At 34.7% G+C, this 15,879-nt stretch overlaps 1 protein-coding gene across 2 annotated transcripts; it reads left to right on the top strand.

Moving 5' to 3' along the window:
- The first annotated feature begins 968 nt into the window (after window positions 1-968).
- Window positions 969-12,999, top strand: LOC125687122 (uncharacterized). Of its 2 annotated transcripts, none has more exons than XM_048931953.1 (10): window positions 969-1,067; window positions 2,612-2,731; window positions 3,368-3,460; window positions 7,011-7,071; window positions 7,481-7,629; window positions 8,084-8,284; window positions 8,677-8,843; window positions 9,250-9,407; window positions 10,034-10,110; window positions 11,901-12,999. In XM_048931953.1, the coding sequence occupies exons 2-10, from the start codon at window positions 2,651-2,653 to the stop codon at window positions 11,925-11,927; spliced, it is 1,014 nt and encodes a 337-aa protein (XP_048787910.1). In that variant the 5' UTR covers window positions 969-1,067; window positions 2,612-2,650; the 3' UTR covers window positions 11,928-12,999. The 2 variants fall into 2 exon arrangements, with proteins under 2 accessions (XP_048787910.1, XP_048787909.1); XM_048931952.1 differs by having other exon boundaries at window positions 10,031-10,110.
- The last annotated feature ends 2,880 nt before the right edge of the window (window positions 13,000-15,879 follow it).

The following is a 15,879-nucleotide window of genomic DNA, read 5'->3' as shown; positions in this document are numbered from 1 at the left end:
CCTAGTTTCCAGCTACAGGGCCAGGGATATGAGCTTCAGGGACATGAGCAATACAAGAATCCTGGCAGTAAATGAAGACCATGGCAAAAACTCATTTACTACCTCAGCCTTCTCCATATCTGTCATAGCCAGTTCTCCTTTCTCATTTACCAAAGGAGGTGTGCTCTTTTTGGCCTGCCTCTTCTGGCTATTGTACCTATTGAATCTCTTCTTAGTGTTTTTAATATCCCTTGCCAAGTTCAGTTCCATCTGATCCTTGGCTTTCCTAATCACTTCTCTGCAAGTCCGGACAGCATCCCTGTATTCTCCCCAGAATGCCCTGGGGAGAATATGCCCTTATTTCCACAGCTTGTACAATCTGTTCTTTTCCCTTTGTCTGACCAGCAGATTTTGTGCCTCCGCTTCCTGCTTTCTCATTCTGAGGGATGGAGAGCTCTTGTGCTCCTAGCAGGGCATCCTTGGAGAGTAGCCAGCTTTTTCCCATTTCTTTGTCTCTAAGGACAGCTTCCCAGGAGATCTCATGCAACAATTCCTGATTGCCTGAATGAACATCCTGATGTTCATTCTCCCAAAATTCAGGGTCCTGAACCCACTCTTTGCCAGGACTACGTTACTTGATATAACAAACTCAGCAGGGGCATGGTCACTGCAACCTAAACTGCCTCCAGTTGTAACCTCTTTAATGATCTCTTCTGCACTGTTGAGCACCTGATCCAGCAGTGCTTCCCCCGTGGTCAGTCTATCAACACACGAACCAGAAGTTATCATTCATATACTCCAGAAAGTCTCCTGGATCTCTTGCAGCTTGCTGTACAGTTTTCCCAGCAGATATCTGGGTGGTTGACAAGGAGAAGTGCCTGAGCACGATGCCTTCTGCAGCTGAAGGAAGAAGGCATTGTCAGCAGGCTCCCCTTGATCAGGTGGTCTGTAGTGGGCCCCTACTACCAGGTGCCCTTTATTAGTCCTATCCCAAATTCTAACCCACAGGTCCTTGACCTGCTCCTCACTATTTCTCAGAGGAAGATCCTTACAGTCAATCCAGTCTTTAAGACAGAGGGCAAAACTAGGTAATAAATTTATTTCATTCACATTTGCTACTGCATTTAGTTACTCGTTGCATCCAATCTCCAAAAATGGCTATTTCTTCATTTTTTTTTTAATACATTAGTATCTTCCCCATTATGAATATTTATGCTGGTGTATTTGCAGACTTTTCAGTTAATAAATTTTCCTGTTAAATGTCACTTTCTTCTGATGACTGACACAATTGTGTGAGTTGATCTGTCAAGAATTATCTTTTTGTAAAAGGCTGTTCTAAGCCTCATTGCCAATGCAGAAGGTATTTCAGCCTTCTCTGTGGGCATGCTCTCTTTTCCTTTGCACTTGGCTCCTTTTCCATCTTTAAGGTTTAAATCCATTCTCTGTTCAGCTTAGTATATGACAATTTTTGTGAAGTTCATGAAGTTAATGAGCCCAATATGTATTAATTTACCTGAAAACAACCCCAAAACACATTTCATAGTAAAGCATTATACAAGTAGAATAATTCAAGTTGTTTCCAAAATATGAATAAGATTGTTTCCTTTTCTTTGAATCTTGGTTGACACACAAAGTAATGCTCATATAACTGGTTCTTTCAGCATTCAGACCCAGACACAGGTCTCCATGGATGTTTCAGTTTTTTCTTTTAGTGTTATGTAAATGTGGTTTAGAAAATCACAGAGTCCTTCCACCTTTAAAGGTCCACAAGGCTACAGTGAGGATCCATAGGCTCCACTCTTGTGACTATAATGCCACAGTGCCATGCTTTCCCTAGTGGAAGCATTTGTGCATTTCATTAGTTGGTAATTCTCCCCAAATCTGAATTACGTACATCTTTGGCTACATTGTACTGAAATCTTTTTCTTCAGCCTCCACTACTTGAATTCATCAGACTATTTTTCTTTGCCAGTGAAAATCAAGACAGCCATTTGGTAGCTATTTACATGTATGTTTTTCATAAAAATAAATTTCATTCTTTCCAGAGGGTACACACTGAGGAAAGATTCCAAATTTATTTCTCTACTGAGCACAGACAGAAACATAGGGACTATAATGTGTTTTTAGTTAAAATCTTTGAGAGCGAAGTAGTTCATGGAAGCACCGGAAATATCCCTACTTCTTAAGCTTTCTGATTTGATTGCATTTATTATACAATTCCACTGCCTTATTTAGAAAGATTCTTTTGCTGAGCTATTTTCTGTACTGCTTGTATCTTTAACTTCCCATCTTTTCTTTTCTTAGAAAAGCTAAATTTGTTTAAAATTGCTTAGCCATGCCTAGAGAGAATTCATTAGGGTCTGCTCTTCGAAAGACTTGTGGCTTCTGCAAAATGCAGGAGAAAAAATGATTACCTGAGCAGGATTTTTTGCCTTAAGCTTACGTCCTGTGAAGATACTAGCCTCTTGTGAGCAACACAAAAAAATTGCAGATTAAAAAAAAAAAAAAAAAAAAAAAAAAAAAGAATTGGAGAAGGAAAAGTAACATTTTGCTATTGTATAAATGTTATTCATGTTTTCACTTTCCTGTTTTCACTCTGAATTCATTTTCTCAATAATCTTTTCTAATGTAGGAGCAGACTGTAACTACTGTAAAACTGTATGGTGACAAAATGAGGAGTCTGAAATCTCAATTAGAAGCTTACCGAGAGCTGATGAACAAGAACAGCCAATACTGGCAAAATCTAGCTAAGGTAAACAAGAAGTGAATTTTAACAGAAGAATAAGAGCAACAGGAACATATGGGGGATGCAGAAAGAGATTGTAGAAGTCGTGTTTTCTTTTCAGTGACAAACTGAAGATATAGTTTGAGAAATTACTACAAAACCATAGCTGTCTTCATCTGGAGATGAGTAAAACCTTACACAGTATGTTTTCAGAACAGTTTTCATATCTTCAGTTCTGTGATGAATACTTGGTGTTAAGTTCTCCCATACTATTTTGCTTATACACTTGAGAACAATTATGTTTTTATGAAGGAAAACAAAGACGTTCACTGAGTATCAAGGATATCTAATGCTTTTTTAGTGATGACCAGAAATTAAGGTTTATCCCATTCTTTATATTCTACAACCAAGCAAAAATTTCTGCATGTACCAGAATTTAAGAAGTGTATTCAGAATCTGATGACATTTGGTTTCTAAATTTGTCTATTTTTATTTTTGTCCATGATCCCCAGGACTTAGCACTCTAGTTCAAATGTTCAAATTTCTCAACTTGTGTGGAAGAAAAACTAAAACAATCAAATAAATAAATACTGAAGACCTTTTTGAAAAATGAACACTGAGTATAGAACTTTTAATTACTTTGCCTTATTCTATTTCTTTCAGAGCCTGAGGGAAATTAACAGTCAACTGAGCCAAGAGAAGGAAGATCTTCTTCATCAAATGAAACAACAAACAGAGAAATGGGAAGAAAAAAAGGTGAAAACAACTGGTTTGTTTTTTCTTCATGAAGTTAAACTGTGCCCTCATTTTCATTTCTAGTTCATGCTGTTCCCAACAGTCTAAGGGTCCTGAAAACAACAATTTGTTTTTAGATATGTACAACTAAATCAGCCAAGATTAATTGCTAGACACTTGTTTTATTTCAGGGAATAAAAGTAATTTGGGGGTCATTAGATGCCAATGAAGAAGATGTACAGGATTTTGTTCTATGTTATTTTTCCACTAAAAACTGTAATTGTCATTTCTCAGTCTTTTTCACTTCTCATGTCTTTCAATAACTGTAAAATCACAGCAGAGTTGGTTTTTGTTGTTGTTTTTTAATTTTTTAATTTAGCAAATGATATAAAAAATACACAAAGTCTTCATCTATCACAACAGTGTAAAGCAGCTCGTTCACCTAAGCAGCAAAAAATAACTTGCATAATGTTTCCCAGGAAAAAGGGGCATATTTGCAATATTTCTTTCTAATAATGCAGTATGAGTTTACTAATGATCTGAGATGGCAGCAGATGCAGAAAAAGCCTGCAGAAAGCAGTGAACTGTAAGAGCAAGTAGCTATAGCAGTGGGTTAAAACATCATTTCCATTTCCACCCTTCTTCTTATTGTGGCCAAACTGTATTGCAGTCACATTGTCAGACAATTTAGTAATACTCAAACTTTGTTCTTACTGAGTCATTGATCATTGTCAGATGTTTCTGTTTATTACAGAAGCAAAAGAACTAAAAACAAAACAAACAAACAAAAAAAAAGGCCTTGGGTAAAATAAATGTGTATTGCAAGAGCACAGCACTCTCCCCTTATTATTATTTTTTTTTTTCATTATAATAATTCTTTTAAGGGCAGGGTTGGGGAAATAGGGGAGATGAGCTATTTCAGGCACATCCAACCTGTAGCTCATGGGCCACGTGCAGTCTGATACAGCTCACGCTGTAGCCATGCAATACCTCATGCTATCGCAGTGGCAGCTCTGCCCCACAGAGTGGCCCAGCTGCATGGGCTCCAGGGCATGGGGAGGGTACAGTGTAATGCCAGCTTAAGTTATGGCAAATAATTTTATGCATTTCACAGAATCACAAGGTTGGAAGTCCTTTCACAAGTCCTGTGAAAAGTGAAAAACATGCAGCCATGCTTTCCATTTTGATAAATGAATTTGAGGTTTCAGGATTGCAAAAAAGAAATTAATATTTTTGTTTATTTGTGACTCTATTTCCAGTAGGCATACATTTGAAAATTTTCAAATGGAATGTATAGAGTTGTAATGAAAAATTTGTTCACATCTCTTTATCAGTCTCTTACCAGAGAGAAATATCATTTGGTTTACAATGATGGCTTATTCACTTTGTCATTTTTTTGGCAGTATGAACATTTGTGAACAATTGTTTTCAAGGATGAAGTACAGGAAGAATAAAATTTCACCAGACATCTTGAGAATTCACTGAGAATTGCAATCACTGCCACTGAACCAGACTGATGCATTAATTTCACAAAAATACCAGTTTTATATTTTTGTTAGTCTGTTTTTAATATGTTTTAATAAAAAACGCTAAAACTTCAAGTTTTATTACTTACATATATGAACTACCTTATATATTTTATGAGGGCTGCTCTGAAAGTAATGCCTTCTATTGCATTATGTTGTTCCACATCAGAGGCAGATGTTGGCTGTATGGCAGTTGAGGCTGAACTTTCTCACCAGTGCAGGTTCTTTTTCATTCTTTTTCATTGCTAGAGAAAATGCATAGCCAATGGTATTGACTATTTTGAAAAAAAAAAAAAAAAGGTGTTTTGTAGATGAGAATTTGCTCTAAGACTACTGTGTTCTTTGTATTGGTTGTAGTTTCCTTGGAAATAATTAGGTAGTATTAATTTTGGAGCAACACTCGTAGATGGAGCTTTCATCAGTTTCTCTTCATTCAATACAGCTTAGGAAAGCCAAAAGGTCAGACATCCATGAGTTATTTAACCTGGGAAGATCTTGAGGCTGCAACACCAGACGCTAACATGCAGGCAGTTAATTCCTTTATCAACAGTTGTCTTGATGCACTAACAAAACAACACTACTCAATGTAGAACGTATTTGTTTTTAGTTCTGGAAACAAAAAAAAAGTTATGTTTCATTTAATGGTCATGAAATGCTCAGTGTTATGCACCTTCAATAAAAGGTTATGTTCTTAAACAGTTAAATAGGCTGCTTATGTCAGTACTTCTGTGCCCAGCATGCTTTCAGGACTGAGCCCCAAATGCACATTAAAATAATTTAATTTATTCCTGGTTATATCAGAGTCCAGTTTCTTCCCTAATATGAAATCACTAACATGGACTGTGAAGTGCCAATTTTGGCTCCATACACTGAAAAGCCATAACCTTATAAATATTCCAGTATGTATTCCTTCTGTAAATTAAGCTACATTTATCTGTGGAAATAACAATTTAAAGTGATTTTCGATTTGATTTGTGTGTTATAGAATTTTGCCCAGTTTGACCTGCTAGTTTCTTAGTGATATCTTGTCAGAATTGCTTTCCAAATAAATGCAAGGGTATTTTTCAGATTTACCTATTTTATACCTCTCTTCTGAATTACATGTATATCATACATTCTGAATTTCTTGTTTCTGGAGAAAATAACCTTTTTTTTTCTTTTTCTAATATAATCTATGAGCATGATCTAATTATTGTCTATTCTTTTCTATATGTATATATATTATTACGCATAAAATATGTAAGTATTTCTGTAATTTTGAAATCATAGTCTTTATATCAATCAACTGTCACTGTACTACAATAGGGCATATATTCAGGATCATGTTGACACTCTTTTGAAGGAATAAAAAGTCTAAAAATCAGACTCAAATTTTGAAATAGAGTGCAGATTCCTATAGCATTTCAGAGTGAAAAATAGGAAGGAGTATTTTTTTACAGTGCAGCACCATCTTTTGATGGAATTTTGAATGTCATCAGTATTTATTTTTTTTTTCTACTATGTTTTATGATATATCTCCAATATTAGCTGATTCCCAGTTGACAAACAGTGAAGACTATAGTTTTTTACAAATTCTTGAAATGTAACATATTATATTTTAAGAAAGAATAGCAAGTGCTGAAGTTATAATGTTCTAAGATATACAGGAAGAAAGAACATCTTTTATGAAACCAGGTAGTACTATCAAGATCTGAAGCAAATAAACTTTCCTTCTGTGCTGACTTTAGACTGTGTGTGCAAAGGATTTTATTTTTCAAATTTTTGTGAGACTTACTCTGTAATTTTTATCTCTTTAATTCTTGCAATGTGGGCAAATGTAAGTATTGGACATTTTGGTTAATTTTCTTGTGAAAATGGTAAAGTCTGAGAAGTCTCTGCTTTTCTTCTTTTATATTTTCTTTTATAGCAACAACCTGTTACTGCTCATTTCTCTAGGATGTGACTATCAGTGGCAACATTATTCCACTGTTATTAATTTTTACATGTATACTCACAAAGGAAATACAAAAACTGATGTCTTTCTCTCCTCTTTTCTTGCCTTTCAGGTCAGGATCCTTGAAAATCTGTCTAAAAAAATCAGTCATCTTTACGCCCAACACACATTGAGTGAGTTTTGTATTTTGGACATGAAATTTCTTGATCTTCCTATTTTCCCTCCTATTTTTCTTATGCTGTGGATTATACCAGACAAAATCAGTATAAGCTTTTCCATTACAATACTGTATTTCAGGTTAAATTAAAGAAGAATTTTAGAGCCAGAAATGTCTATCATAATTCCAAACTCTTTAGTATAACTGGATTATTACAGTCAGGAAGAATTTTGTGTAGACTTCTTTCAACATTTGAATAGAATATTCTAACAGAATTCTTGATTGTCGTAATTAATTTGTGCATTACAAATTCTTGATTTCTTAATGGAGACAATTTAGTACACTTAGACAATATTGCAGCCAGTGCATAGTCATAGAAACGCTCAACTTTTTCTTGATTACATCTTCTACTGGTTTCAATATAGCTTTGCAGGAATTTCACAATATCAGTCTGTATGTGGAAAGAGTGTCAGACCATGTGGATTTCCAGATCAAAATTCTTCAGCACAAATCTGAAAAGACCGAAGACTTGGAAAAAGCAGATGTGCTCATTTTAAAATCAAAAGCAGAACAAGTGAGTAACACAATGGAAATGAAATTGGTTGGTTTATAATTATTCCAGTTGTTTCAAAATATGTCAGACTGACTAATTCTAGAAAGGCTGAAGGAAGCTAGAAGACTAATTGACAACAAAAAATATGGGAAATTTATATGTTCTTTGAGAATGATAAATTGGTGATGAATTATCAAAATACTACAGTAAGAAAATGAAGTCTAATTCTTCTGGAACCAAATAGTGTGCTGTTATCTTCATTATAATGCTAGTATACATTTTACTACAAAATCTTTTGAACATCTCTAGTATGAATTGTAAAAACTGTACACCAAACATTGGAAGTAAGCAACATCTACTTCTTTTAGATTTTTTTCCATTTGTGCTCTAACTTGATCATTAATATCTTGGAAAATTCATTCTGATGAACAGATTTTGCATTAACATTTTAAAATATATCTTTGTGGCCCCCCAGGGAGCTAATGAAGAGAAGTCTGAAAACTCAGTGGAAATGGGACCTCTGTGGCAAGCACACATCATACTGCAAAAGATACAGGAGTCTTTACGGAAACGAGAAAGAGAAGTTACTGAGCTCCTAGAAAGTGAAAGAAGATATAACAGTGCAGTGAAACCTGAAATTACAGTCCTAGTATTCTTGAAAAATCTAGCTAAGAAGGTCGGAACTCAGAGACCGTAAAAGTGAAAAATGATTTGATGAGTTTACAGAGAAGTTCAGTTTGGAAAAATGTGTATTTTAATTAATTATTTTTAGTGTTAAAAAATAGAAAAATTATTTTATGCATATTGATTTAAAGGCTAAATGAAATTTTCAGAATTACACATGTAATTAAAGAAATCTAGACCCTCACTGAAAATTGACCTACAGAAATCTGATTAGACCAATCTGAATACTCTTTTTATGGGATTATTTTAATATATAAATTAGTGAAACTCAAAAATGAAATCATGGAAAAAACAGTATTTTTCTGTTCTTTCAGTTCTTATCTGAAAAACATGATTTGCAAACAGTTTTGCAGAAAATTTAATCTTATTTTTGATCCATGGTAGGTTCACACCTTATACTGTGATGTCCCTGAGGCACAGCAGTACATCAATCAGCTTGTCAGGAAGAATGAGGTTGAAAGGGCTGGTTGGAAAGAAGCCTTTAATAAAGCTCAGGCTGACATTTCGTCCTATGAAGTGCTTTATGGAAATGAACCTAGGGATGACAAAAGGTATGTAGGAGTGTTAATAAAGATAGAAATAATATTAAAAAAGTAATGAGTTGTTTCCATACAGAGAAAATACATTTTAAAGAATCTTATTATAATTTTCATGCATGGTTTTGAAATTGAAAAAACAATCAAAGTATTCTATAATTATATTAAAAAATTAAATCAAGGAGCTTAAAAACACCTTATAAAGAGCAGGAAAACAATTCAGCATATCTGTCTTATGCAAATTTAACCAGTGTGTTATAAAATATACTGAAATAAGCTTATTTGGCAAGACTGTTATAGTATCAACAACTTCTTTTTCTACATTTTTCAGAATGTTTCTTCCTCATACTTTTCATAATTGCACCCTTCTTGTAGTTTTAATAATTAGTTTCTCACAAAGTCTTCATTTTATTTTGAACAGCGACAGGACACAGTTCTCTATGAAGCTTTTCAGAAATCTTGGGAGAGCAAAGTCTGAATTAGAATTTGCTGAAACAGAGAAGATAGTTTTTGATTGTATCCAGACTGGGGAAATCCCCAACTGGATTAAAAGAGATTGTCCTTATGTAGTCTTGACAGGTGAGAAATCCTTTCATCAATTCAGAGAAGGCTAATTTATTTTTTATATAAGAAAACAGAGAACAGCAGTAGCATTTAAATTCATATTGTGGTAATGCCATATAATATCCCACGAAACACCTCCAGCTATATTCATTTTAATTAATTATTATATGAATTTATAAGCCTGGGACTTCATTTTCATATTTGTTTCTCTTTGCTCATCTTTTCTCTGGTGTCTTTATCATTTTAAAATCAGATGTATTGTGTACAATGTGTCTATCTATTTCAGTGTGTGTTCAAGGTAGACAGATCCAGAATACCCTCTAGCTTAACATTCAGGCATTGAACACAATGGGAATTACAGAACTCAGAGAATAGTATAGAGAATAGACTACTGAAAAATCTTACAAAATATCCACTGCATGAATTTAATACATTGGCTCTTCTGAGAAGGAATAATTTTCCAATATTTTGCTTGTTTTTTTTTTTAAATTATTTTGCAACACACAGTGGTTTTGGTGGTCTAGACAGGGAAAGAGGAATGGCTATGATTTCTATTTTAAGAATTACTATTTCTAATTTAAGATATTTACTGTGATATGTATTTGTCATTTAACTACATAATTACTGGAACTGCCCAGAAGACCATAAGGATGTATGCTCTAGAGAGATAAGTCAGCATTCAGAGGAAATAATGCAAAAGTTTGAAATGGAAATGAAGGTAATATATTACAATATATTATATCATATGGTTTTAAATCATTAAAATAAAAAATGCCATTCTTTTCTGTTCTATTCTTAAGGGATTTTAGATTTTCTCTAGAGTATCTTAAAGTACATCTGCAGACAAGTGGTAACTATTTGAACTGAGTTTTTCCTGCTGAAGTTGAATTATAGAATCATAGAGTCATAGAATAACAGAATCATAGAATTGTTTGAGTTGTAAGGGACCCTTAAAATTGATTTAGTCAAACTCTAGGAACAGGGACATCTGCAGCTAGATAAGCTTTCTCAGAGCCTAGTTCAACCGGACTTTGAATGTCTCCAAGATCAAAATATATGTAGGTTGCTCCAAAAGTAATGCCTCCTATACAAAGAACACAGTATCACTATTAGAGCAAATTCTAAGCTACAAAACTCTTATTTTACACAACTAGGTATGCATTTTGCCAGCAATGAACGAGAACCTGCATATCATGACCATAAAAATCTTCACCAATAGAGATGACCCACTGTTTCTCAGCTGCTATGATAGTGTCATTGATAGGAAAATGTTGCCCATGCAGTCCCTAATTCATCAGCTCAAACAGATGGAAATCAGAAGGAGCCAAATCCAGAGCATACTGTGTGTGTGGTAGGATAGTCCAGACAAAACTGGCTATATGCTTCATGGTCTTCAAACTGACATGGGGCCTTGCATCTTCTTGTAAGATAAAGGTCCTGACCTACCACAGGAAGTTCAATCCCTCAGCTTGGTCAATGTTGCAGTGTAAAAGTGAGAGCTGATGGTTTGCCTGGGTTCCAAGAAATATAAAAGAATCACCCCTTTTCTATCCCAAAAGATATTGCACATCACTTTACCTGCTGAAGGCTGCATCTTGAACTTTTCTTCAGTGGAGAATTACAATTATCACTCCTTACTCTGCTTTTTTGATTTTAGCTTGTAGTGGTGAAAACACATCTCATTGCCAGAAATGATGCAATCCAGAAAACTCAGAAAACTGATCTCAGAGTGGCTCAGTAGGTCCTGTTTCTGTTCCTGTGTGAGCATGCGTGCAAACTTTTAAATATTCCAACATGGCCACCTTTGTTTCAACATATTGAAGCTGATAACCAGCCTTGTGCACATTTCCCTGATTATAATCCACAAATTCATGTGGATGAAGTGATGCAGACACTCTGTTTCATGGTGTAATACCTGCACATGGCCATCTTGAACATGACTTTTCTTTCACATCACTGATACCACTGCTGAAACTCACCACTCACCACTCCACTATGCTCATATCCACTGGTTAGTCTCCAAGCATCGATGAATGTCAGTGGGTGCTATTTTTTTTATCTTGGGAGAATTCGTTTACATGCATTTGCTTAATATGCACTTACACATCAGACATCATTCTGTCAGAGTGCCTCTCTGCTGCCATCTGTCACACAGCAACAAAGAAGTAACAGAATATCAGAGTATTAGTAGAAGGCTCAACCTCCACCGCCATAACACCAAAATCTGCTTCTGGTGCTGTGGGGTGACATAACAAAATAGGAGGCATTATTTTCAGAGCAGTACTTGTACTTTAATGATACAACAGAAAACAGAGTGTAATAAGAACCTTGGTATATTTTTGTTGCTGGACTTCAAACTGAACAGTCCCCAAATTGCCATCAATTATTATTTCTTTTACATTAATTTAGCTATAATGCTAAATTAATACACAGACTTTTTCATTATTAAATCATGCACACAAAAAATAAAATGTTTACAATTATTAATTATGTCACTGATATTTTTAGGTGGTCAAGAAAACAATGGAACAGTAAAAAACACACCAACAATGGAACAAGTTTCCTGTTTTAAAGGGGACACTGGATGGACGTCTTGAGTAATAGAAACATTTTCTACAGCAGCTTCGTGATAAAAAATGAATTGGAAGAACTTCAAGCCCACTATTTACTCTCAAGAAACTTTTGGAGTTTCAGTGTTTTGAAACTTTTAGTCACTTTAAGAAATATTTTGAAGACATCTTTAAATACAAAACAACAAAACGCACACACAAAGCCCCCCCACTATTGTATCCTGAAAGAGTTTGACTGAACAAAAGAGCCTAAATGCTTTATTTAAGCAGATACAGATCTGTTTGTAAGTGGATGGGATTAATCTCACCAAATTTCTGATGTCTAAAATTATGCATCTAACATGTATCTATAAGAATAGAGAGATGGCTCCAAACTGTATTTTTTCCCAGAGCACGAACAGCTCTGTTCCACGGAGAGAAGGCTCAGGGTGAAATGCTGTTTGGGTGTTAAAATGTTAATAATAAGCATGATCTGTCCAGATTAAACTAGGAACTCAAACAAATAACTTTTTGTTTATTTGTTTTGTGGTTTTGGTGGTGGCCTTTTGTTATTATTTTTTCAAGTAAAAGATTTACTCTTAGCTTTAAATGTTTTGGACAAAGAAAAGCACATTTGTACACAAAAGGAAAATTATGCTTATTTTTAAAGACCGTGCTGAAAGATGCATGGCCAGCTATAACAGTCATTGGACTAGACCACCATTCCACGTGAAAGCCTTCAGAGAAGTCCCAGACATGTTGCTTTTCTTTGTCTTTCCCTTTTTAAAATAATTATGTAGTGGGAACATGTTTTTAATTCTGCACATAATAAAATAAAAGGAATGAATCCCAGTGGACCACACCATATCTGACAGACCATGTTATGGCACAACTGTGAATTTTGTATATGGGCTCAGTTGAAAGTATATACCAGCAGAGTCTTTTTCAATCAAACAGATGCTTTTATGTATTGATGTCATGGTTATATGATTCTTGTTATTGGTATTATTTCATATTATCATGTGAAGCACTGAAAGTTAAAGAGTTAATGCCCCATTTCTGTAGACTGCCAAATTTCCAGCTACCTGTTTCTCAGAAGGAAAGAAGAACCACATATCACAGAGGACTTTGTATCCTCTGCATGTTTGAACAGCATCCCTGTTTTCCTCCCGGGTGGCACTGCCTGTGCATGCCCTTCTTTTCGATCAGGTTGACCAACAGATCCTTGATGAGCCATGGCGGTTTCCTGCCTCCCTTGCCTGTTTTCCTATCTCCAAAACAGCATAGAAAATAACAAATTCAAAGTGTGTCTTAGATTACATACATTATTTGAATTTAAAGTATTCTGAATAATCTGAAGTGCTTTTACATTGTTCGTCTATTCTTAATCAAGTGTTACTATTATGCTGCACTAGTGAAATATGGTGGGTTTTTTTCATTATATATCATTTCATATGCTGCTTCTCTCAATTATAGCTTGAGTTATTACAGACTTACATAACATGGCTCATAGTCAATTTACTTTCTGACAGATTTTTCACTGCAAGAGCTTTACAACTTGAGGGGAGGTAATCTTGAGTAAAGACTTAACAGCACCCAGGAGATGAAGCTGGTCACATACTCTTGAACAGGCAAATCTATCAGCTACATGCATGCAGTAAGAAGCTCTGGTATATTATGAAAACATGCTCAAGAGAAAGCTGTCATCTTTTAGACAGATAAACATAATTTACTTTCCTAAAGAAAGCCCACAGTGACTGCAACTGTGTGGATTGTTGCTCTAATGAAAGTTATCATCTTTTTCTGCAATCTTTATTTCTCTTGACTCTTTAAAGATCAGCACAACTATAAGGCCTACCACTATTCAGACATGGTTTGCTAATTCTTGGCACCTATTTCTGAATTGATATAAACAGTACAAATTCAAACCAAAAAAGACTAATCTTTCCCTATGTAAAGTATTTCTTAATTTTCTGGTTCTTCTCTATCTCATTTGAAAGTTAACATTTAAAGTTCCTCTGTATAAAAACAGGAAATATTCAGTTCTTTCTAGAAAACAAATATCACCTCCTCCTCCATGGTATAACTCTTCAAGAAATTAGTTACTGTTATGGTTCCATTTTCACTTCTGACATGTTTTGAAGTAGGTAGTTCAAAACTAACTCTATCCTACTCCCTCTTAGGCAACTCTCCATTCATTGATTCTCAGAAACACTTTCATGACTAATACCTGTTATAGCTGGCTTTTCAGAAAGTGTCAACTGCTCAACACTACACACAGATCTGATGAAGTTCTGCATAGATTTGCTTTTTCATTGCAAGTATGAAGCCAATTAGTAAAATAAATATACTAATTTCATTAAAAAGGTGAAAAATGTTCTGAGCGATGTCAAATATCACAAGAAATAATAAACAGGTGTAAATTAAATATCAAAGATTTCATACAAAATTACATGATATTCAAACACAGTAGGGAAAACACAATTCTTAAATCATTCTTAGCAAAGTATTTCTACTCCTGAATTTTGAACAAAGAACTATCCTTTTCCTTCACACTGTTCAGAATACTGCCATCATTAATTTTATGTCTTCTCTACGGAGATGACTGTTAAAAAATCAGGAACTTTAGAGTCAAAGCTAGGGAGAAATGTATATTCTGGAAAACATGGAAATCTGAAGGCAAGAAAAGGTTCCAAAATAAACTTCTCTCTGTCAGAGCTCAAAATATTACTCAGTGGTTGTTTTAAAGTGCTACCATTTGTACCAAGATAAACATTTTAGCTCCACATCCTTCCTTTTATTTTTTTTTTAATAAAAATTGAAAAAGTTATAGTTATGAAAAATCTTGGAAACTCTGACACACTGTTCTGTCACAATCAATCAGAGAATCAACAAAGCTGTAGGTACCTGTGACTGTGAGTGGTTTGTTTTCACAAGTCCCTCATAATACTGCCTATATGCTAAACTGAATACCAGTTTTATTAAAGTATTGATCTGTCATTCCAAAAGTTATGCACTAAAACTTATATTCTCTTATAACTGTATGTCTGTACATTATCTGCTTCTTCTAATCTGAAATACTTACTCCAAAAAGAACACTCTACAATAGAAGCATGCCTATGACAACGTTTTTACGCAAACAATTTGATAAGTTATTGTAAATATATAAACCTTGGAATGCAATATCTGTTCTCAAGCACCATTAATATAATTATGGCCTATTTCAAGTGAGGTGCTTGTCTATTTTTCTGCCATAAGACCATTGGAATGGAAAGTAAGAGAAAAGAAATAAGGATGTACATTTCACTAAAACTTAGATACATTATGATGATGATACTCAAGAGAAAAACCAGCTGGTGTATGTGATAAAGAGAGTAATTTTAAGTGCAACATCATGAACACATCACTCCTCAGGATGTAGCATCATTGACCACCAGCCCAAGCATTAGACAAGACTAGCCCAGTGGCAATCCACCCTTGGGGAATTAAAAAAAAAAAAAAATCAACAGCAACAACAAAAAACAGTAAATATTTGCAAAATACCTGCATGCTAATTTCATACAGGATGCACATACAGACCACCAGTTGGTTTTCTGTGGCAGTTAGACTGTTGACGTATATGGCAGTGAGATTCTTAACGACAGTTTAAAATTAGCATTAAAGAATTGAAGTCTTATAGCAAGCCAGAACTGTGTTATGAGTCCAAGAAGTATTTTTAGCAGTCTACAGCTATTGATCTATCTAGTGTGAGGCAGACAAATATTATATGAGGTCTTCTCTGAAAGTAATGCCTCCTATTTTATTACTTTGTCCCAGAATATCAGAGGTGGATGTTGGTGGTGTAGCAGTAAAAGCTGAACCTTCCCACCAGTATCCCATTACATTTTATTGCTGTGTAACAGATGGCAGCAGAGGGGCACTCTGATAAACTGGTGTCT

The sequence above is a fragment of the Lagopus muta genome, chromosome Z, assembly GCF_023343835.1.
Source record: "Lagopus muta isolate bLagMut1 chromosome Z, bLagMut1 primary, whole genome shotgun sequence".
NCBI classification, from domain to species: Eukaryota; Metazoa; Chordata; class Aves; order Galliformes; family Phasianidae; genus Lagopus; species Lagopus muta.
The sequence above is the reverse complement of the archived record's forward strand: the minus strand, read 5'-3'. Positions and strand labels throughout refer to the sequence as shown.